A 22,935-nucleotide genomic window follows, 5' to 3' on the forward strand; every position below is an offset into this window, starting at 1 on the left:
ATTACTGCATCAAGCTGTGACGGTCCCACCTGATAACGGAGACTTGTGTTGCCTCCGAAACGTCGTGATTTATTATTTTATTTTATTTCCATTATTACTTTTATTAACTTTTAATTTTATTTTTTACCTACGTGACTTTACCGAAAAAACCTGAGAATATGGCACGGTATGATGGCACGATGTGATGGGAGTGGTGTGATGGGAGTGGTGTGATGGCACGGTGTGATGGTATGGTGTGATGGGAGTGGTGTGATGGTAAGGTGTGATGGGAGTGGTGTGAGAGTGGTGTGAGAGTGGTGTGATGGCACGGTGTGATGGCGGGTCTGTGTTGTGATGCACCTGGGGGTGGGGTGCGGGCCTCCGGCACGGCGAGCCAGGGGCCGTCGGGCCCTCGCTGCTCCGAGTAGCGGCCCTGGAAGGTGCTGGCCACGTCCTCCATGTCGAACGCGCACACGGCCGAGCCGTGGATGCTGCGCACACGCGCGCACGCATGTAAAGACAAAGCTACCCCGTGTAGCCTCTTGGAGACTGCTGGGGCAAGTGCTGTTAGCGAGGTCGGCACGGCACACGGGGGTGGGTGGCCAGAACCACGGCCGGCCACTTTTGTCTCCCTTAGTGGGGATGTTTACGCGCCGCAACAGGCACTCATTTGAGGCTGAATCGACCTAGGGGAGGAATCGAACTCGGGCCACCGGTTCATAGCGCAGCGCGCTAACCACCACACTACCGCTTCCCACACTCGATCACTCAAACACACCAACACAATCTCGCATTCACAAGCTGCAGAACGGGGAGAACACGCGGGCTCCAAATATACCGCGGGCATCGCCAGGCTCTGGGGCTCGAACCCACGTGCTCCTTCGCGGCAGGCGAGGGTGGTAACGTCTCCTCGACAGCGCAGTGATGCCTGGGTGACGGCCGGGTCGGGGTGGAGGGGGGTGGGGTGGAGGGGGTGGAGGGGGTGGGCGGGGTGGAGGGGGGGCACCTGTTGAGGGGGGTGGTGAAGACCCCGAGCACGAGCTCGCGACCCCCGATGTGGAGCACCTCGGAGACCCCCTGGAGCTCGTTGAAGTAGAAGGGGGCGTCCCCCGGCGCCTCGCCCCCCACCGAGCAGTTGAGTCGCGCCTTCACGAACGAGCTCCAGTGGCCATCCAGCACGCGCTGAGAGCCCCCCGCGTCGCTCTTGCAGACGCGCGCCACGCGCGAGAACAGCACCTGGGGGGGGGGGGGGGGGTGGCAGCGACGCACCTGTGTCAGCACGCCTACACAAGTGAAGGAACCCATGATGAAAGCCGGTGTGTTGGTGTGTGTGTGAGTGAGTGAGTGAAGGCCGGTGTGTGTCGGTGTGTGAGTGAAGGCCCATGTGTGTCGTGTGTGTGTGAGTGAAGGGCGCGTCACCTTGCCCATGGAGCTGAGCTCAACGGCGATCTCCGTGAAGAAGAAGTAGACATGCTGCCCGTGCTCCAGCACCCTCACGAACACGGGCTCTGTGCACCGCACGGCACACGCGTGACGCACCACACACAAGACACGCGTGACGTACCACACACAAGACACGCGTGACGTACCACACGGTTGACTCACGACACGCGTGACACACAACACAACCTCAGACACGCACACACACCTGCCTTGACACAGTACTCGTGATGTGACACGACCTGACACGAGCAGGTCGTGTCACGTCACAGGGGGGGCCGGGCGGTGAGGGTGGGGGGGGGGGGTCGGTGAGGGAGGGGGGTTAGTGAGGGCGGGGGGTTAGTGAGGGGGGGGGTTGGTGAGGGTGGGAGGGTCGGTGATGGGGGGGGGTCGGTGAGGGTTGGTGAGGGCAGGGTGGGTGAGGGGTCAGTGAGGGGGGTTGGTGAGGGGGGGGGGTGAGGCGGGTGGGTGGGGGTCAGTGTGGGGGGGGTGGGGGGGGGGGGGGGGGGGGGGGGGGGGGGGGGGGGGGTGGGTGGGTGAGGGGGGTGGGGGGGGGGGGGGGGGGGGGGGGGTGTGAGGGGGGGGGTCAGTTGGGGGGGGGGTCAGTACCCTTGAGACCACTTGGATCGAGTTTGAGGGAGCGCAGGGGGGGCCGGGCCAGGCTCCCGTAGACCACCGCGTCCACCCCCAGGGGGTCCACGGCCGTGGCCGAGTAGAGACGCTCGCCTGCACGCACAGATAAAGGTCCCCCAGCTAGCGCGCCTGTCGTGGGGGGCAAGTGCCCGTTGGCGAGCGGCACCCACGATGTGGCAAACACCACGCCCGGCCGCCTTTGTCTCCCCAGCGCCGTACCAAGCGCTAATTTGAGGCTGAGTCGACCTAGGGGAGGCTCGGGACCGGTTCGGATAATCGCCACCGCTGTGTGGTGGCCGTGAGCGGAATGGCACTCGGGTGGCCGGGCTAGTCGCGCAGTGCACTCACCACTTTGCCACCGCTCCCCCACGCACGTCCGCACGTACACACGTCCGCACACGTACACACACACAAACACACTGTGTCTGGCGTGTCGCTGCGACCCCACGGACCTGCGAAGGCAGCCGCCCTCCCTGCCGGGGGTCGAAGGGACACTTGGCGAGGCCACTCGTTTGCTCCCCACAGTGAAGGACAGGTCCGCCAGCTGTCCACGCACACACACACGTACACACACGTACACCACACACACACGTACCACACACACGTACACACACGCGCACACACACACGCGCACACACGCACACACACACGTGCACGCACACACGTGCACACACGCACACGCACACACACGTACGCACAACACACACACGCACACACCGTACACACACACACGCGCACACACACGCGCACACACATGCACGGACACGCACGGACACACACGCGCACACGCACGCACACACACACGCGCGAACGCACACACGCACACGCAGGGGCACTAGAATAGACACTGCGTGACACTGCTGTGTGTCTGACACTCCGTGTGTGCACTGCTGTGCGTGACACTGCTGTGTGTGTGTGACACTGCTGTGGGTGACACTGAGAGTATGTCACTGCTGTGTGTGTGACCCAGGCAGCAGTACCTGGTAGTTCCTGCACGTGGGGCTGTATGCGTTGGTGCCGCACACAAAGAGGAGTCCGTCTCCTCGTGGCGCAACCACCTTGATGAAGTTGTGACACTCCTCCTGCGGTGAAGACAAACATCCCCCGTACAGCCTCCACAGACTTTTGGGGGCAAGGGCTGTTTAGCCAGCACCTGTGAAAGCCGGCAAGGCACACGAGGGGGCGGTGGCCAGCACCATGCTCGGCCACCTTTGTCTTTTTACACACCACACTAAGTACTCGTTTAAGGCTGAGCCGACATTGGGGATGCCCAGCACAGGTTCAGATAATCGTCACCGGTGTGGGCGGCCGTGAGCGGGAATAGAACTCGGGCCTCTGCTGGGTTCATCGTCTCCCCCGAGTGACGCCGGTGTCACCCGTGACGCCGGTGTCACCCGAGTGACGCCGGTGTCACCCGCGTTGCCAACGGCCACGAAGGGCGGTGGCCCAGGGGCGGCCCCATCGTTCACCGCGCGTTCGCAGACGCTCGCGGTGCGAGCCCGGCGGCCGCCCCGGTCAATGCTGCGGCTGATATTCACGTGGCGGTTAAAGATTCCCGTGACGTCATTCGCACGAGTAGGCCAACGACGTGCGCCGGATTCGTGGTCCAATTTTTCTGTCGCCAACATGTCAACAAGTTAGCACCGCGCGAGTTACTCAACTGACAGACTAATACACAGGGACTGCTGCCACTGGGGGTGCTCCTAGGCGAGATCACACAGCAGCCATCGCCCCCTGCTGTGAACGCACCTCAGGCTGTGTCTGTGATGCACGGCAGCGACTTCCTTCCCGAGGATCGCGCTGCGCTATGACGAAGAGGGAGCTCATACGGACTATTTGGTTTTTTTTTAAAAATAATATTTTCCCAGGTAAGGTCCCACTGAGCTACGTAGCGCTCTTTTCAAGAAGCGACCTGGCTATCGCAAGTGACAGCTCAACGAATTGGCTTGTCACGTGGACATTTATAGCGGCGAAATGCTCTAAACGCGTGATGTTGATTCTAAATGTGGAGGGGAAAAACCGGAGGACCTGGAGAAAAATTCACGCGACCACGGGAAGAGAGACACGCAAACTCCAAATATACAGCAGCAGGTGTCAGGGTTGGGATCGAACCCGACCTCCTGTAGACCAAGCGAGGTAGTTAACATCTAGCCACCGTGATGATGATGATAGAGACGCAAACTCCAAATATACAGCAGCAGGTGTCGGGGTTGGGATCGAACCCACGACCCTCCTGTAGACCAGCGAGGTAGTTAACATCTCCTAGCCACCGTGATGTTGAGAGAGAGAGACACGCAAGCTCCAAATATACAGCAGCAGGTGTCCGGGTCGGGATCGAACCCACGACCTCCTGTGTACCAGGCGAGGGGGTTAACATCTATCCACCGTGACGACCAGGGGTTGGCAACCAAAACTCGGTACAAAATAAACCCTCAATACTCCTCGAGCCGCAATGCACTGCGTGGTGAATGCGAGACGGTGGTGAATGTTGATGAAGAGCGTCACGAAGTGGGTGTTCAAGAGCCGCAGGTTGGCGACTCCTGAGCCGTGAGAGAGGGGCCCTCGTGGCCGTCTGGCCTCACCTCCGTCTTGCCGTTCATGAGACACCGGTCCACCTCCTGGCGCTCCGCCATCCACGTCAGCTTCTGCGATAAAAAAAACACTCCTCACCCATCACGCTCTTCACCCATCACGCTCCTCACCCCACGCTCCTCACTCATCTCACTCTCACAAGTCACACCATCACACCATCAACACCCTCACTCCTCACTCTCACACCATCACACCATCAACACACTCACCCTCACCCCTCACACTCTCACACCATCAACCCCTCACTCTCACACATCACACCATCACTCTCACACCATCAACACCCTGACCTCTCACTCTCACACCATCACACCATCAACACCCTCACTCCTCACTCTCACACCATCACTCTCACACCATCACTCTCCACCATCACACCATCAACACCCTCACCTCTCACTCTCACACCATCACACCATCACACCCTCACTCTCACACCATCACACACCCTCACCTCACCTCTCACTCTCACACCATCACACCATCAACACCCTCACTCTCACACCATCACACACCACCCTCACCTCTCACTCTCACACCATCACACCATCAACACCCTCACTCTCACACCATCACACCCTCACTCTCACACCATCACACACTCACCCTCACCCTCACCTCACACCATCAACACCCTCACTCTCACACCATCACACTCACCCTCACCTCTCACTCTCACACCATCACACCATCACACCATCAACACCCTCACTCTCACACCATCAACACCCTCACTCTCACACCATCACACCCTCACTCTCACACCATCACACCCTCCCCTCACCTCTCACTCTCACACCATCACACCATCACACCATCAACCCTCACTCTCACACCATCACACCCTCACCCTCACACCATCACACCCTCACCCTCACCTCTCACTCTCACACCATCACACCCTCACCCTCACCTCTCACTCTCACACCATCACACCATCACACCCTCACTCTCACACCATCACACCCTCACCTCACACCATCACACCCTCACCCTCACCTCTCACTCTCACACCATCACACCATCACACCCTCACTCTCACACCATCACACCCTCACCCTCACACCATCACACCCTCACCCTCACCTCTCACTCACACCATCACACCATCACACCCTCACTCTCACACCATCACACCCTCACCCTCACACCATCACACCCTCACCTCTCACTCTCACACCATCACACCCCACCCTCACCTCTCACTCTCACACCATCACACCATCACACCCTCACTCTCACACCATCACACCCTCACCCTCACACCATCACACCCTCACCCTCACCTCTCACTCTCACACCATCACACCCTCACCTCTCACTCTCACACCATCACACCATCACACCCTCACTCTCACACCATCACACCCTCACCCTCACACCATCACACCCTCACCCTCACCTCTCACTCTCACACCATCACACCATCACACCCTCACTCTCACACCATCACACCCTCACCCTCACACCATCACACCCTCACCCTCACCTCTCACTCTCACACCATCACACCACATCACACCCTCACCTCACACCATCACACCCCACCTCACACCATCACACACTCACCTCTCACTCTCACACCATCACACCCTCACCCTCACCTCTCACTCTCACACCATCACACCCTCACCCTCACCTCACACCATCACACCCTCACCCTCACACCATCACACACTCACCCTCACCTCTCACTCTCACACATCACACACCCTCACCCTCACCTCTCACTCTCACACCATCACACCATCACACCATCACACCCTCACCCTCACACCCTCACACCATCACCATCACACCCTCACCCTCACCTCTCACTCTCACACCATCACACCCTCACCTCTCACTCTCACACCATCACCCCTCACTCACACCATCACACCATCACACCATCAACACCCTCACCTCTCACTCTCACACCATCACACCCTCACCCTCACCTCTCACTCTCACACCATCACACCCTCACCCTCACCTTCACTCTCTCACACCATCACACACCCTCACCCTCACCTCTCACTCTCACACCATCACACCCTCACCCTCACCTCTCACTCTCACACCATCACACCCTCACCCTCACCTCTCACTCTCACACCATCACACCCTCACCCTCACCTCTCACTCTCACACCATCACACCCTCACCCTCACCTCTCACTCTCACACCATCACACCCTCACCCTCACCTCTCACTCTCACACCATCACACCCTCACCCTCACCTCTCACTCTCACACCATCACACCCTCACCCTCACCTCTCACTCTCACACCATCACACACCTCACCCTCACCTCTCACTCTCACACCATCACACCCTCACCCTCACCTCTCACCTCACACCATCACACCCTCACCTCTCACTCTCACACCATCACACCCTCACCCTCACCTCTCACTCTCACACCATCACACCCTCACCCTCACCTCTCACTCTCACACCATCACACCCTCACCCTCACCTCGCACTCTCAAACATCCATCACAACCCTCACCCTCCAGCCTCCTCACTCTCAAACCATCACACCCTCACCCTCAGACCTCTCCACTCTCCACAGCCATCACACCCTCAAAACCCTCGACCTTCGCACTCTCAAACCATCAACACCCTCACACCCTGCAACTCCTCAACTCTCACAAAAGACCATCACACCCTCAACACCATCAACTCTCTCACACCATCACACCAGCCCACACCCTCACACGCTCAATCATCTACACCCGCACACCATCACATACCCGTCACCCATCACAATTTGACCAACTCTCTCACCCTCGACACCATCACACAACCATCACAACCATCAACCCATCACCATCACACCTATCAAACTCCCATCACAACCATCACACCATCACACCATCACACACATCACACCATCACACCATCACCCTCACCTCTCACACCATCACAACATCACCCATCCACCCTCACCTCGCACACCATCACAACCCTCACCCTCGCACATCTCACTCTCATCCCCATATCACCCCTCACCCTCACACCATCACACACCCTCACACCAGCACACCCTCACACCATCCACACCCTCACACCATCAACACCCTCACCCTCACCTCTCCATCTCTCACACTCACACACACCTCACACCCTCACACCATCACACCCTCACACCATCACAACCCTCACTCTCACCGTCTCACTCTCTCACCACTCACACCAATCAACACCCTCACACCATCACACCCTCACCCTCACACCATAACACCATCACACCGAACCATCACATCCATCACACCATCACACCCTCACCATCACACCATCACACCCTCACCATCACACCATCACACCATCACACCATCACACCATCACACCATCACACCATCACACCCTCACCCGATCACCTCTCCACTCTCACACCATCACACCCTCACCCTCACCTCTCACTCTCACACCATCACACCCTCACCCTCACCACCATCACCCCTCACACCATCACACACCCTCACACCATCACACCCTCACACCATCACACCCTCACCCTCACCTCACTCTCTCACCCTCACACCATCACACCCTCACACCATCACACCCTCACACCATCACACCCCCACCCTCACCTCTCACTCTCTCTCACCCTCACACCATCACACCCTCACACCATCACACCCTCACCCTCACACCATCACACCATCACCATCACACCCTCACCATCACACCATCACACCCCACCATCACACATCACACCATCACACCATCACACCATCACACCATCACACCCTCACCTCTCACTCTCACACCATCACACCATCACACCATCACACCCTCACACCATCACACCCTCACCCTCACACCATCACACCCTCACACCGTCACACCCTCACCCTCACACCATCACACCCTCACACCATCACACCCTCACACCATCACACCCTCACACCATCACACCCTCACCCTCACCTCTCACTCTCACACCATCACACCCTCACCCTCACACCATCACACCCTCACACCATCACACCCTCACACCATCACACCCTCACACCATCACACCCTCACCCTCACCTCTCACTCTCTCACCCTCACACCATCACCCTCACACCATCACACCCTCACACCATCACACCCTCACCCTCTCCTCTCACTCTCTCACCCTCACACCATCACACCCTCACACCATCACACCCTCACCCTCACACCATCACACCATCACACCATCACACCCCTCACCATCACACCATCACACCCTCACCATCACACCATCACCACACATCACACCATCACACATCACACCCTCACCTCTCACTCTCACACCATCACACCATCACCCTCACACCATCACACCCTCACCCTCACACCATCACACCCTCACACCGTCACACCCTCACCCTCACACCATCACACCCTCACACCATCACACCCTCACCCTCACCCATCACACCCTCACACCATCACACCCTCACCCTCACCTCTCACCCTCACACCATCACACCATCACACCATCACACCATCACACCATCACACCATCACCCTCACCTCTCACTCTCACACCATCACACCCATCACACCATCACACCATCACACCCTCACACCATCACACCCTCACACCATCACACCATCACACCATCACACCCTCACCCTCACCTCTCACCCTCACACCATCACACCATCACACCATCACAAACCATCACACCCTCACCCTCACCTCTCACTCTCACACCCTCACCTCTCACTCTCACACCATCACACCATCACACCATCACACCATCACACCATCACACCATCACACCCTCACACCATCACACCATCACACCATCACAACCCTCACCCTCACCTCTCACCCTCACACCATCACACCCATCACACCATCACACCATCACACCATCACACCCTCACCCTCACCTCTCCCTCTCACACCCTCACCTCTCACTCTCACACCATCACACCATCACACCATCACACCATCACACCATCACACCCTCAACACCATCACACCATCACACCATCACACCCTCACCCTCACCTCTCACCCTCACACCATCACACCATCACACCATCACACCATCACACCATCACACCATCACACCCTCACCCTCACCTCTCACTCTCACACCCTCACCTCTCACTCACACCATCACACCATCACACCATCACACCCTCACACCATCACACCCTCACACCATCACACCATCACACCCTCACCCTCACCTCTCACTCTCACACCCTCACCTCTCACTCTCACACCATCACACCATCACACCATCACACCATCACACCATCACACCATCACCCATCACACACCCTCACCCCCCCTCCCCCCCTCCCCCCCTCCCCCCCCACTCCCACAAACATTCCCTGGACAGGCTGTTGGGGCAATTGCCACACGAGGCGGTGATGTGGCCATCACCACGCCCGACCGCCTTTGTCTCCCCAGTGCTAATATTTACACACACCAGCTACTGCACTCATTCAAGGCTGAGTCGACCTAGGGGAGGTCCCGGCAGGACCGGTTCAAATATCGCCACAGTTATTGGTCGTGAGCGGGGAATCGAACTCGGGCCGCCGTTTTCCGTAGCGCCAGTGCGCTAACCGCTGCGCCACCGCTCTCCATTGCACCACCTCGCCCCTGACGCTCGCATCACCGCCGTGACCCCATCACCGCACCGACCCCACACCCCTCACCGCCGACCCACACACCCCTCACCGCCGACCCCACACCCCTCAACCCGCCGACCCCACAGCCCCTCACCGCCGACCCCAACACCCCTCACCGAAGACCACACAACCCCTCACCACCGACCCCACACCCCTCACCGTGACCCCACTCCCCTCACCCGTGACCCCACTCCCCTCACCCGTGACCCACACCCCTCACCCGCCGTGCCCCACACCCACTCACCACCGTGACCCCACACCCCTCACTGCAGCTCACCGCGCTGTGGGTGATGGCGCCATGCACGGGGCGGCTCAAGATCCACAGTGAACACGTGGTCCCTGTGAGGAGCAGAGACATTCGCGTGAGTGCCGGGTGACGCCTGTGTGAAGTGGGCGGTGCCTGTGTGAAGTGGGCGGTGCCTGTGTGAAGTGGGTGGTGTCTGTGTGAAGTGGATGGTGTCTGTGTGAAGTGGGCGGTGCCTGTGTGAAGTGGGCGGTGCCTGTGTGAAGTGGGTGGTGCCTGTGTGAAGTGGGCGGTGCCTGTGTGAAGTGGGTGGTGCCTGTGTGAAGTGGGCGGTGCCTGTGTGAAGTGGGCGGTGTCTGTATGAAGTGGGTGGTGCCTGTGTGAAGTGGGCGGTGCCTGTGTGAAGTGGGGCGGTGTCTGTATGAAGTGGGTGGTGCCTGTGTGAAGTGGGCGGTGCCTGTGTGAAGTGGGTGGTGCCTGTGTGAAGTGGGTGGTGCCTGTGTGAAGTGGGCGGTGTCTGTGTGAAGTGGGCGGTGCCTGTGTGAAGTGGGTGGTGCCTGTGTGAAGTGGGTGGTGCCTGTGTGAAGTGGGCGGTGCCTGTGTGAAGTGGGAGGTGCGTGTGAGTAGTGGGTGGTGCCTGTGTGAAGTGGGCGGTGTCTGTGTGATTGGGTGGTGCCTGTGTGAATTGGGAGGTGCTCGTGTGAAGTGGGTGGTGCCTGTGGTGAAGTGGGTGGTGCCTGTGTGAAGTGGGAGGTGCTCGTGTGAAGTGGGTGGTGCCTGTGTGAAGTGGGTGGTGCCTGTGTGAAGTGGGTGGTGCCTGTGTGAAGTGGGTGGTGCCTGTGTGAAGTGGGTGGTGCCTGTGTGAAGTGGGTGGTGCCTGTGTGAAGTGGGCGGTGTCTGTGTGAAGTGGGCGGTGCCTGTGTGAAGTGGGTGGTGCCTGTGTGAAGTGGGTGGTGCCTGTGTGAAGTGGGCGGTGCCTGTGTGAAGTGGGTGGTGCCTGTGTGAAGTGGGTGGTGCCTGTGTGAAGTGGGTGGTGTATGTGAAGTGGGCGGTGCCTGTGTGAAGTGGGTGGTGCCTGTGTGAAATGGGTGGTGCCTGTGTGAAGTGGGTGGTGCCTGTGTGAAGTGGGTGGTGCCTGTGTGAAGTGGGTGGTGCATGTGTGAAGTGGGCGGTGCCTGTGTGAAGTAGGTGGTGCCTGTGTGAAGTGGGTGGTGCCTGTGTGAAGTGGGTGGTGCCTGTGTGAAGTGGGCGTGCCTGTGTGAAGTGGGTGGTGCCTGTGTGAAGTGGGTGGTGCCTGTGTGAAGTGGGTGGTGCCTGTGTGAAGTGGGCGGTGCCTGTGTGAAGTAGGTGGGTGCCTGTGTGAAGTGGGTGGTGCCTGTGTGAAGTGGGTGTGTCTGTGTGAAGTGGGTGGCGCCTGTGTGAAGTGGGTGGTGCCTGTGTGAAGTGGGCGGTGCCTGTGTGAAGTAGGTGGTGCCTGTGTGAAGTGGGTGGTGCCTGTGTGAAGTGGGTGGTGCCTGTGTGAAGTGGGCGGTGCCTGTGTGAAGTGGGTGGTGTCTGTGTGAAGTGGGTGGTGCCTGTGTGAAGTGGGTGGTGCCTGTGAAGTGAGCGGTGCCTGTGTGAGGCCATACCGCCCTGCTATGAGCAGGCGTGCTCCGATCAGGAGCAGCAGCTGGACGTTGAGGCTGCTGTTGGTGGAGTCGTCCTCTCCCAGGAACACGGGGAGACTCTCGCTGTCTGTGACACAGACAAAGATCCCCCGTGAAAGCCTCCACAGACTGTTGGGGCAAGTGCAGTCAGCGAGCGCCCATGATTGGCCAAACACAACGCGAGAATCGGGGCGGTGTTGCCAGCGCCACGCCCGGCCGCCTTTGTCTCCCCAGTCGTGATGTGTACACACCACACCTTGTACTCATTAATGGCTGAGTCGCCCTAGAGGAGGGTCCAGGAACCGGTTCAAATATTCGTCACTGACGTGCGTGATCATTCTCTGCGCAGTGCGCTAACCACTGCGCCACCGCTCCCCTACCGACGCTCCTGCGTCTGCTACAAAATGCAAAGATCCCCCGTATAGCCTGCAACAGCCTGTTGGGGCAAGTGCTGTTAGCAAGCAGCGCCTATGAAGGCCGGCACGGCACACGAGGGGGTGGGTGGCCAACACCACGCCTTTGTCTCCCCATCGGCGATGTTCACACATAGCACCGTGTAACCGATTTGAGGCCGAGTCCACCTAGGCGAGGCCCAGAACCGATTCAAAGAATCGTCACCGGTGTTGGTGAGCGGGAATCGAACTCGAGTGGCCGGGTTCGTAGCCCAGCGTGCCGACCACTGCGCCACCGCTCCCCCTGCGACGCTTTTGTGTCTGCGACACACACCACACGCGCGCGCGTGCGTGCGCGCGTACCCCGGGGGTCAGCCGGGGTCAGGCTAAGTTGGGACACCACCCGCGTGCCAATTTGGGAACCGCTGACGCGACCGTTTGCGGAGCGGCACGGAGACCCGGGCGTGCTTTCAGATCCCAGCATCGCCCCTGGAAATGTGCACAATTCCATTCATGAAATAGTTGGGGTCGAAACATCCCAATACAGGACCGCAGAGCGCGGGCAATTGTTAGTAGCGCGCGCCGGTTCTGGCTGCTGCCGTCCCGCCACTCATGTGTGGTTTCACTCTGTGGCTCTGTGCGAAAGCTGAGTGAGTGAGGCTCCTCGGGGTGAGTGAGGCTCGGGGTGAGTGAGGGGCGGGGTGAGTGAGGGGCGGGGTGAGTGAGGCTTTGGGTGAGTGGGGCTCGGGGTGAGTGAGGGGCGGGGTGAGTGAGTGTGGCTCGGGGTGAGTGAGGCTCGGGGTGAGTGAGGGGCGGGGTGAGTGAGGCTCTGGGTGAGTGAGGGGCGGGGTGAGTGAGGGGCGGGGTGAGTGAGGCTCTGGGTGAGTGAGGCTCGGGGTGAGTGAGGGGCGGGGTGAGTGAGGGGCGGGGTGAGTGAGTGAGGCTCGGGGTGAGTGAGGGGCGGGGTGAGTGAGGGGCGGGGTGAGTGAGGCTCGGGGTGAGTGAGGCTCTGGGTGAGTGAGGGGCGGGGTGAGTGAGGGGCGGGGTGAGTGAGGCTCTGGGTGAGTGAGGGGCGGGGTGAGTGAGGCTCTGGGTGAGTGAGGGGCGGGGTGAGTGAGGGGCGGGGTGAGTGAGGCTCTGGGTGAGTGAGGCTCTGGGTGAGTGGGGCTCGGGTGAGTGAGGCGCGGTGTGAGTGAGTGAGGCTCTGGGTGAGTGAGGCTCGGGGTGAGTGAGGGGCGGGGTGAGTGAGTGAGGCGAGGGGTGAGATGGGGTGAGCATGCCTCACCTCTGCCGACAGTGATGGTGATGGGGTCGACGTCGGCAGGGAACGCGTGGAGAGCGCGGGAGACGGCGAGCAGCAGCACCAGCAGGCAGAGAGAAGGGGCCGCCATGCTGACCAACATCACCGCCCCCACACCATCAACATCGTTAACATCAACACAGCATTACCACAACACACACACACCTCATTACCATGCAGACGTCACTGCAACATCATCACAACATTCGCGAATATCACCACGTACAACATCAACACAACATCAACACAACATCACGACCGCACAAACAGCATCACATCACCATAATATCCCCTGACATTACCACACATCAGTACATTATCACCATCACAACATCGCCACATCAACATCCCCCAACATCAACACACACACAGATAGGCACATCGACCACTGGGACATCAACATCACCTCAACATGAACACAGAAACATCACCCAACATCACCCAACATCACCACGCGCACATCGACCACTGATATACCAACATCACCTCAACATCAACACATAAACATCACCTCAACATCACCCAACATCGCCACGCGCACATCCGCACATGGGCCACTGGGACATCAACATCACCCCAACATCAACACAGAAACATCACCCAACATCACCACGCGCACATCGGCCACTGGGACATCAACATCACCCCAACATCAACACAGAAACATCACCCAACATCACCCAACATCACCACGCGCACATCGACCACTGGGGCATCAGCATTCCAGCCTCGCCTTGGGCGCCTCCCGCTGTTTGCTCTGTGAAATTACTTATCGACTATGGGGTGAGCGGTGAGGGAAGGGGTGAGGGGTGAGGGGAGGGTGAATGTTGATAGGGTGAGGGGGTGAGGGTGAGTGAAAGGGTGAATGTTGAAAGGGTGAGGGGTGAGTGAAGGGGGTGGAATTTGAGAGGGTGAGGGAGTGAGTGAATGTTAAGAGGGTGACGAGGTGAGGGGTGATGGAAGGGGAGAATGCTGAGAGGGTGACGAGGTGAGGGGTGATGGAAGGGGAGGATGCTGAGAGGGTGAGTGACGGGTGAGGGTTTAGGGGTTGAATGATGAGAGGGTGAGGAAGGGGTGAGTGTCGAAACAATGCCGACACTTGAGGAGCGCCAGAGACGACGAGACGAGAGACATTGGAGAGACAGAGACATTGGAGAGACAGAGACACAGAGTCAGAGGCACGGGACAGGGAGACAGGGATACGGCACATAGACACAGGGAGACAGTGACACGGAGAAACAGACACGAGACAGAGAAACAGGGATAGACACAGGGAGACAGGGGAGAGACAGGGGATAGACAAAAGGAGACAGACACGAGACAGAGAAACAGGGGAGAGACACAGGGAGACAGACACGAGACAGAGAGACAGGGGAGAGACAGAGAGACAGAGACACGAGGAGCTCAAGGCACAGGGAGGCAGTGACACAGAGAGACAGACACGGAGAGACAGAGAGACAGACACGAGACAGAGAGACAGGGGAGAGACAGGGGAGAGACACAGGGAGACAGGACAGAGAGACAGACACGGGACAGAGAGACGGGAAGACAGAGACACGGAGAGCTCAAGACACAGGGAGGCAGTGACACAGAGAGACAGACACGGAGAGACAGAGAGACAGACACGAGACAGAGAGACAGGGGAGAGGCAGGGAGACAGGACAGAGAGACAGACACGAGACAGAGACACAGGGGGAGACAGAGACACGGAGAGCTCAAGACACAAGGAGGCAGACGCAGGCTCCCGGTTCCCACCGATTCACCTGGGCTCGCGAAGTCGCAGACACGGAGCGTCGACAGATGCGGGGAGAGAGGAGATGAGGGGAGATGAGGGGAGATGGGGGGAGATGGGGGGAGATGAGGGGAGATGGGGGGGAGATGAGGGGAGAGAGGATAGGAGGAGATGGCGAGGAGGATTGTTATGAGGAGGTGGAGATGAGATCGCGGAGAGTGGAGCCGCATTCGAGTGACGGCAGCGGCTGCACGGTGCAGCTCCCCCCACAGCCCCCCCCCCCACTGCCCCCCCCAATCCTGACTCCCCTCCCCCTCGTCCCCCCAATCCCGACTCTCCCCCCTCCCCTCTGACCCCCCACCACGGGATGAGCGGCTCCGCCCCGAGATGAGCTCCACGCGTCCGCGGAGGGGATTTGGGAGAGGAGGGGGAGGGGGGGTGAAAGGAGGAGCGGGGGGGGGGTGATGACGGGGGAGTGAGAGACAGGGGGGGAGGGGGTGGTAGGGGATGGAGGGGGGAGGGAACCATCTGCAGCATCAGAGAGAGGGAGCAGGTGCAGAGATGAGACCTGGGTTGTACGGGTGCGTGTGTGTGTGCGCGTGCGTGTGAAGGGAGGTGCTCGCTAACACCACTTGCCCCAACAGTCTGTCCAGGCTATACGGTGAATCTTTGTCTTTTGTGTGTGAGGGGAGCGGTGGTGCAGTGGTTAGCGCTACGTTGCGCTACGAACCCGGCGGCCTGAGTTCGATTCTCGCTCACGGCCACCAACACCGGTGATGATTATCTTATCTGAACCGGTTCTGGGCCTCCCCAAGGTCAACTCAGCCTCGAATGAGTACCTGTTGCAATGTGTAGGTGTAGCCACTCGGGATACAAAGGTGGTCGGGCGTGGTGCTAGCCACCCACCCTATCATGTGCCGTGCCTTTATTGCCCCCACAGTCTGTGAAGGCTTCACGGGGGAACCTTGTCTTTGTGTGTCTGGGTGTGCGTCTGGGGTGTGTGTCTGGGGTGTGTGTATGGCGGGGGTGGGGAGTGTTGGGATGTGCGTGTGTGTGTATTGTGTGTGTATTGTGTGTGTTTTGTGCACACACACAACACCACAACTACCACTCACCACGAACACACACGCCAGTCGCACCACTCACCACCGTCATACCACGGCCACCACCGCCACCACCGCAAACACCCACACACACCACAATCACTCACGCAAAAGCCACCAGTCGCCACGAAATGACGTCTCCAATGGGCTTGTACCAGGCTAGGTGCACTTTGAAGCCACGTGAAGTGTGGAAGGCTCGCTGCTGACTGGAATGACTGTGTCCAGTTTGTTGTCTTTCTCTCGCATCTCAATTAGCACGGTTTGCTACGTACGGAGTGAAAGAAGTTAAACACACATACATATATAACTGTGTTTCCCCAATGTGCCAACTCACTGCGTTTTATCCGCACGGCGCTCAGCTCGTTGTTGTGAGCGTCACTCCTCCGCCATCCGTTGTTGCTGGAGGGCGACTGCCTCCAACAGCAGCGTCCTTCACGAGCCTCCTGTCCAGAGGTCGATCTTGACAACCGGCTGGTACCAGTCACCGGCAAAACCAATAAGCTCCACATCCTCACGGACCGCATCAGCCCATCGCTTCTCGAGCCCGTGCCACGCCCGTTTAGCCCCCTCTGCCATCCGGCTGAACAGAAGCTGCTTGGCCATGCGGTGGCTGAGCCAGCCAACGCAGCCTTGCCTGCTGGAGGAGATCACTGATGGGGCTGCGTCCAGAGCCTTTAAGGATCTGTGAGCTCCTCACACTGTAATCCAGTCTGGTTCAACCCAGCATGGATCGTAGGCAGGGCCAGCTTGAATATTTCAAACCCGCAGCAGATGTTCCTATAAATGGGTCCAAGTTTTGCAAGCATAGAGAAGGGAGGGCATAACTTTGGTTTGGGAAGAACCTGAGGATTCGTGTGGAGCGAGAAACAAGGAAGCATTAGCACAGCGTCACGCAGCCGATTAAAATATGTCGCTACGGTAATTCGGAGCGAGACCTCTGCTGCCAAACTGGAGCTGGTAACGAGCACGCTGACGAGGTCAAGGGTCGGCAACCAAAAAAAACATTTTTTTTTTCGAATTCGGTAACAAACAAAAAATCAACCCTCGATATTTCAAGAGCCGCAGTGCACCGTGTGGCGAATACGAGACGACGCATCCTCAATAACAACATCACGGCGCGGTCCTCGAAGAGCCGCATTCAACTCCGGACCTGCAGGTTGCCGAGACCCTGGCCTAGGTATTGGAACTCCTCCACTCCCTCCGCAATGACTCGTGGAGGGATGAGTGGGTGGAGTGTTCGATGACACAACGTACCCAGGCAAGGGGCTGTGTGTGTGTGCGTGGGGCTGATGGTGAGGCCCCAACCTCTTATGGTGGTAGCACGGTCCAGAGTCAGCAATAGTGTCTCCAACTCATTCTCAAAGTGAGCAGATATTTCCAGACGTGATAGATCAATAGGAAGCCATCCCTTGACCGCATCCGCACAATCCATCAGCCTTGTTCTAAAGTAAAATTCCACTGGTACAGCCATTTACTTCATGCACACACAGACAAAGATCCCCCGTATAACCTACACAAGGCTGCTGGGGCAAGTGCTGTTAGCGAGCACCTATGAAGGCCGGTACGACACACGAGAGGGTGGGTGGCCGGCACCACGCCCGGTCGTCTTTGTCTCTCGAATGAAGATGTTTACACACCAGTTTCATTTGATGCTGAGTCGACCCAGGGGAGGACCGGTTCAGATAATCGTCAATGGAGTTGGTCGTGAGCGTGAATCGAACTCGGGTTCGTAGCGCAGTGCGCTAACCACGACACTACTGCGCACACAAAGATCCCCCGTATAGCCTACACAGGCTGCTGGGGCAAGTGCTGTTAGCGAGCACCTATGAAGGCCGGCACGGCACACGAGGGGGTGGTGGCGAGAGCAGCATCGCCCTGCCCCGCTCCATTGGAGTCTCGGTATGGGACAGGCCCAGGTCAGGTTGCGATAGCACGTGCTCCTCATGTTGGCCGTGAGTGGGAATCGCCACCGATCGGCACTCGCGCACAAAGACAAAGATCCCCCGTATAGTGTTAACAGACAGTTGGGGGCAAGTCCTGTTAAACGAGCACCTATGAAGGTCGGAACGGCACTTAAGTCGGTGGTTGGGTGGCCAGCACCCCGCCCGACCCCCTTTGTCTCCCCACTACTGGTGTTTTACACAGCGCACCGCGTACTCATTTAAGGCTGAGTCGACCTAGGGGGGTGCCCATGACGGGTTCAGATCATCATCGTCGTCATCACTGGTGTTGGTGGCCGTGCGCGGGGAATCGAACTCGGGTCACTGGGTTCGTAGCGCAGTGCGCTGATCGCTGGCGCCACCGCTCCGCACTCGCGCGCGCACGCACGCGCACGTGCGCGCACCCATTTCGACCACACACGCACACTCTCAGCCCCTTGCCACTCATCTATCGATTGGTGCCTCCGTGAATTATTTACGCGAGGGGGGTAGGCTGAGTCCAAGGTGGGGGTTTGTGATGCAGACAGTGGGGGGCTCTGCCCCCCTCCCCACCCACCAGCCAGCGTGCACTCCCACACTACCTGAGCGAGCGTCTCCACTCCTTCAGGGCCCCCCACCCTCCGTGCCCCCTACCACCAGCACCGCCATCATTACCACCATCACCACTACCAACATGAGCACAGCCACCACCATCACCACTACCAACATGAGCACAGCCACCATCATCACCACTGCCACCAGCACCGCCATCATCACCACCATCACCACTACCACCATTACCACTACCACCATGATCACAGCCACCCCAATCATCACCACTGCCACCATCATCATCACAACCACCATCATCACCACTAGCACCACCACCATCATCACCACTACCACCATGATCAGCATCACTACCACAACCAGCACCGTCATCATCACCACTTGCACCAGCGCTACAAAATCACACCTCTTTGGTGTCGCTGTCTGTCTATTGTTATTATTATTATTGTTAAATATCTTCCGAAATGTTTCTTCCGACGTTTCAACGCAACTCAATCGGTATTTGTTGCACAGAAAATCCCGTGTAGCCAGTTACCCAGCTAGCTTCCGTGGCAAACGACCCCGCAGGCAGCCACTAACAACAATAACAACAACAATAACAACAACAACAGAGTCATCGTTGGGGTGGCGAGGAGTACAGACAGGATCCAGACACGAAACTCGTAAGTAGCGCTTATTACGTACGGTGCGAAAGAAGTCCAACATACATACGCACATAATATAGGTTTTTGGGTGGGATCGCGTTATTTATAAATGTGTCGTAACCTTCCACCACCCGACACGGCCAAACAGTAAAAAATGTGTCACGTTTTCAAAGGAGTGTTACGACACATTTATACATAACGCGATCTGACCCAAAAACCTACATTATGAATAATATTGATCGCGAAAGCCTACGTGTTAAATACATACGCACGTACATACAGTCGTGTTAATGGTAAGTAAGACGCAGTGTGTTACTCGACTGAGCACGACTGAACAGAAAGTCACAGAACCGAGACTTCACTCAACTGGGGCAGGGTCCCACACGGGCTGCTGTGTCTGCGCTGAGTGTAAAACACGACGACGGAGACGAACACGCAGCAGCAGCGAACAACGGCGGCGGTCACCGCACCGCGCGGCGCTTTCGGATGCGCTTCAGCGGCCGTCTGGAACGCTCTTCCTTTCGATGTGAGGAAGCCACAGGGAGATATGCGCTTTTACATCGTTATCATGATCTAGATTCGCAAATGCATATCTTGAGAACAGCTTTTAGTGTGTTTCGTTTTTGTTGCCCCTCCCCCCACACCTCCACGTACGGTGCGAAAGAGGTTCAACATACACGTACACACACATTGACGCTGCACACACATTGACGCCCCGCTACAGCCTCGCCAGGACAGCGCCCTCGCCGCTCGCCACCAGGGGTCGCTCCGGCCCTTGACTGCACCACTCGGCTGCCTGCCTGCCGAATGGGGAGCGCGCCGCGCTACGAATCCGATTCCCATTCACGGCCAACACCGGCGACGATTATCTGAACCGGTCCTGGGCCTCTCCGCTTCGTCGATGAGTACCTGATGCGGTGTGTGAACATCGCCACTGGGGGAGACAAAGGCGGTCGGGCGTGGTGCTGGCCACCCACCCACTCGTGTGCCGTGCTGGCCTTCATAGGTGCTGCTCGCTAACAGCACTTGCCCCAACAGTCTGTTAAGGCTACACGGGGGTCTTTGTCTTTTGTTGTATTTTGTGCACGCGCGAGTGTGGTGAATGTTTTGTGGCGTGGTTAACAATGCCCGGCCTGGATTTTCACAATGAACATAATCGTGTCGGGTCTTCTGATAGATCATTTTCGCAGAGCCCGGACAGAACCGCCAGCTGAAATTAAACCTTTTGTGGATCTATACAATGCCATGCCTCTTCCGAAATTCAACTACATTTTTATTTTATTTTACCAGGTAAGGCCCACTCAGCTATATAGCTTGTTTTTCAGAAGCGACCTGGTTATCACAAATGACGGCTCAACGAAGCGTGGTTTATCACGCGGACATTTAAAACAGTCAAATAATCTAAACGCGTAATGTTGATTCTAAATGTGAGGGAAAACCCAAATATACAGCAGCAGGCGTCAGGGTCGGGATCGAACCCTCCACCTCCTTCATACCAGGCGAGGTAGTTAACATCTCCTAGCCACCGTGGCACCCGTCTGTCATTGCGTGATATTTTCATTTCCCCTCGACCGTCGTCTGGAACGTCATTCCATGGTTTCAAGACAAGACTCAAAAACGTGCGACATTTGTGCGCTATGAAGAAAAACACATCAACAGCTCCTAAAGAACTGCATTGCAATTGGGCCTCTCGTGTCAGGTCATTGTGAGCGAATGCGGCCGAATAACGGCGACATTGTCGTTAGAACCATTAGACAACGCTGCTCCAACGTTGCATGTTTAGGGGTCATCCATTTAGTACGTACGCATGGAGGGGGCAGGGGGGGGGGGGGGTTAACCCAAATACGTTCGCTTGCGTATGGGGGTCTACTGACAATGTACGCATAGGAAACTGGGGGGGGGGGGTGTGAAGCCTCGATAATAATTTGTCTACATTAGCCTTCAAATGAGTTAGATAGTCCGGCGGTGGACTATCTGTTTTCTTAAACACGTTAACATTATTAATCCTTGATCGTTTCTGCGTGGATTAAATATCGGTCGTTATATAAGATTCGGGGGGGGGGGGGTGCGTCAGGCGTACGTACGCAGTTGGGGGAGGGGTGTAAAAAGTCCGCGTGCGTACAGGGAGGGGGAAAAAGGTCAAGTTTTGACAGATTTTTGCCGACCTACTCAATGGATGGCCCCTTACTGGGCGTTGGTGACGATTTTGCGCTGCTCATGCTGATGCTGCTGCTGATGATGCTGCTGCTGATGATGCTGCTGCTAATTATGGTGAAACCGGTCCACAGTTCTCGATCCCTGCATCGCTGCTGCTGCTCCTGCCGCTGCCATTCGGTCACAGGTTGATGGCGACCTCAAACAAGAGGTCCAACTACAACGCACTTGCTATCAGGAGCTGTTGATGGGGTTTTGCATCCAACGTGCAAAGGCTGCGTGGTCTTGTCGCGCGACTTCGAGTCTTGCTCGAAACCCTGCGGGCTTTCTTGAAGGAGGTTCTCGTCATGTACAGATCTGAACGGCGAAATCCCCCCGCAGACGTCCGTGCTGACGACTACCCCCCGCCCCCGATTCAATTCCAGGCGTAAGCCCTGCCTGATGAGGCTCAAGTAGTTTATTGTTCCATTGGAACCTCATTTGCCAGTAAAATATGATAATTGTTTTTTTACTCTTCTATCTGGCAACAAAACTGACACTTTTTTTACAAGGAGTCATGTTTACATAGACCACAATACCTGCAGTCATAATGCAAACAAAAAACATAACTCTGATAATGTATGCACTGTCCTTGAAGTTGATTGGTCCACACCCGAGACAGCTTTCCTTAGAGCCTAGTCTCATCTGGTCCAACCCATGTGAGACTAGGCTCTAAGGAAAGCTGTCTCGGGTGTGGACCAACACAAAAACAATTATCATAGTTTATTGTTGAACCAGGGTGTGAACTCAAGTGGAGACATGATAGGAGTCTCATTTTCAAGAGTGACTCCGTTAATTGAGTGGGTGGGTGAGTTGATTCAAGAGCCGAATGGCTCACAGGGCTATACAAATAAATGAAACTGAAAACTGAAGTTGAGTTGGTGAGTTCAAGTTACAAGCAGTCTATTCTTTAACCCGTTGTGAACTCAAG

General features: G+C 57.2%; 2 protein-coding genes across 2 annotated transcripts; both read right to left on the bottom strand.

The window, feature by feature from the left end:
* Positions 1-339: 339 nt before the first annotated feature.
* Positions 340-1,509, bottom strand: LOC133339216 (semaphorin-6A-like; the record flags this gene model as incomplete). The annotated part of the gene is made up of 3 exons (XM_061547368.1): positions 1,399-1,509; positions 986-1,215; positions 340-470 (listed from the first exon to the last, which is right to left on the bottom strand). Coding segments are annotated over exons 1-3 (370 nt in total), but the record flags the coding sequence as incomplete, so codon positions are not given.
* Positions 1,510-2,005: 496 nt separating this feature from the next.
* Positions 2,006-15,702, bottom strand: LOC133339213 (semaphorin-6A-like). Its single transcript, XM_061547364.1, has 8 exons — positions 15,607-15,702; positions 13,829-13,935; positions 12,134-12,239; positions 10,539-10,600; positions 4,635-4,697; positions 3,033-3,134; positions 2,505-2,525; positions 2,006-2,145 (listed from the first exon to the last, which is right to left on the bottom strand). The coding sequence occupies exons 2-8, from the start codon at positions 13,932-13,934 to the stop codon at positions 2,006-2,008; spliced, it is 600 nt and encodes a 199-aa protein (XP_061403348.1). The 5' UTR covers position 13,935; positions 15,607-15,702.
* Between the last annotated feature and the right edge of the window lie 7,233 nt (positions 15,703-22,935).

The sequence above is a fragment of the Lethenteron reissneri genome, unplaced genomic scaffold, assembly GCF_015708825.2.
Source record: "Lethenteron reissneri isolate LAM-NWPU_2019-01 unplaced genomic scaffold, ASM1570882v1 scaffold_1663, whole genome shotgun sequence".
Taxonomy (NCBI): Eukaryota; Metazoa; Chordata; class Hyperoartia; order Petromyzontiformes; family Petromyzontidae; genus Lethenteron; species Lethenteron reissneri.

Coding starts and splice junctions, on each gene's coding strand:
- LOC133339213 (XM_061547364.1), bottom strand. CDS start 13,934: ATGGCGGCCCCTTCTCTCTGCCTGCTGGTGCTGCTGCTCGCCGTCTCC. Junction 12,240..13,828: donor CACCATCACTGTCGGCAGAG/GTGAGGCATGCT, acceptor TCTGTGTCACAG/ACAGCGAGAGTCTCCCCGTG. Junction 2,146..2,504: donor GAGGGCGGCTGCCTTCGCAG/GTCCGTGGGGTC, acceptor CTGTGCGTGCAG/GCGAGCGTCTCTACTCGGCC.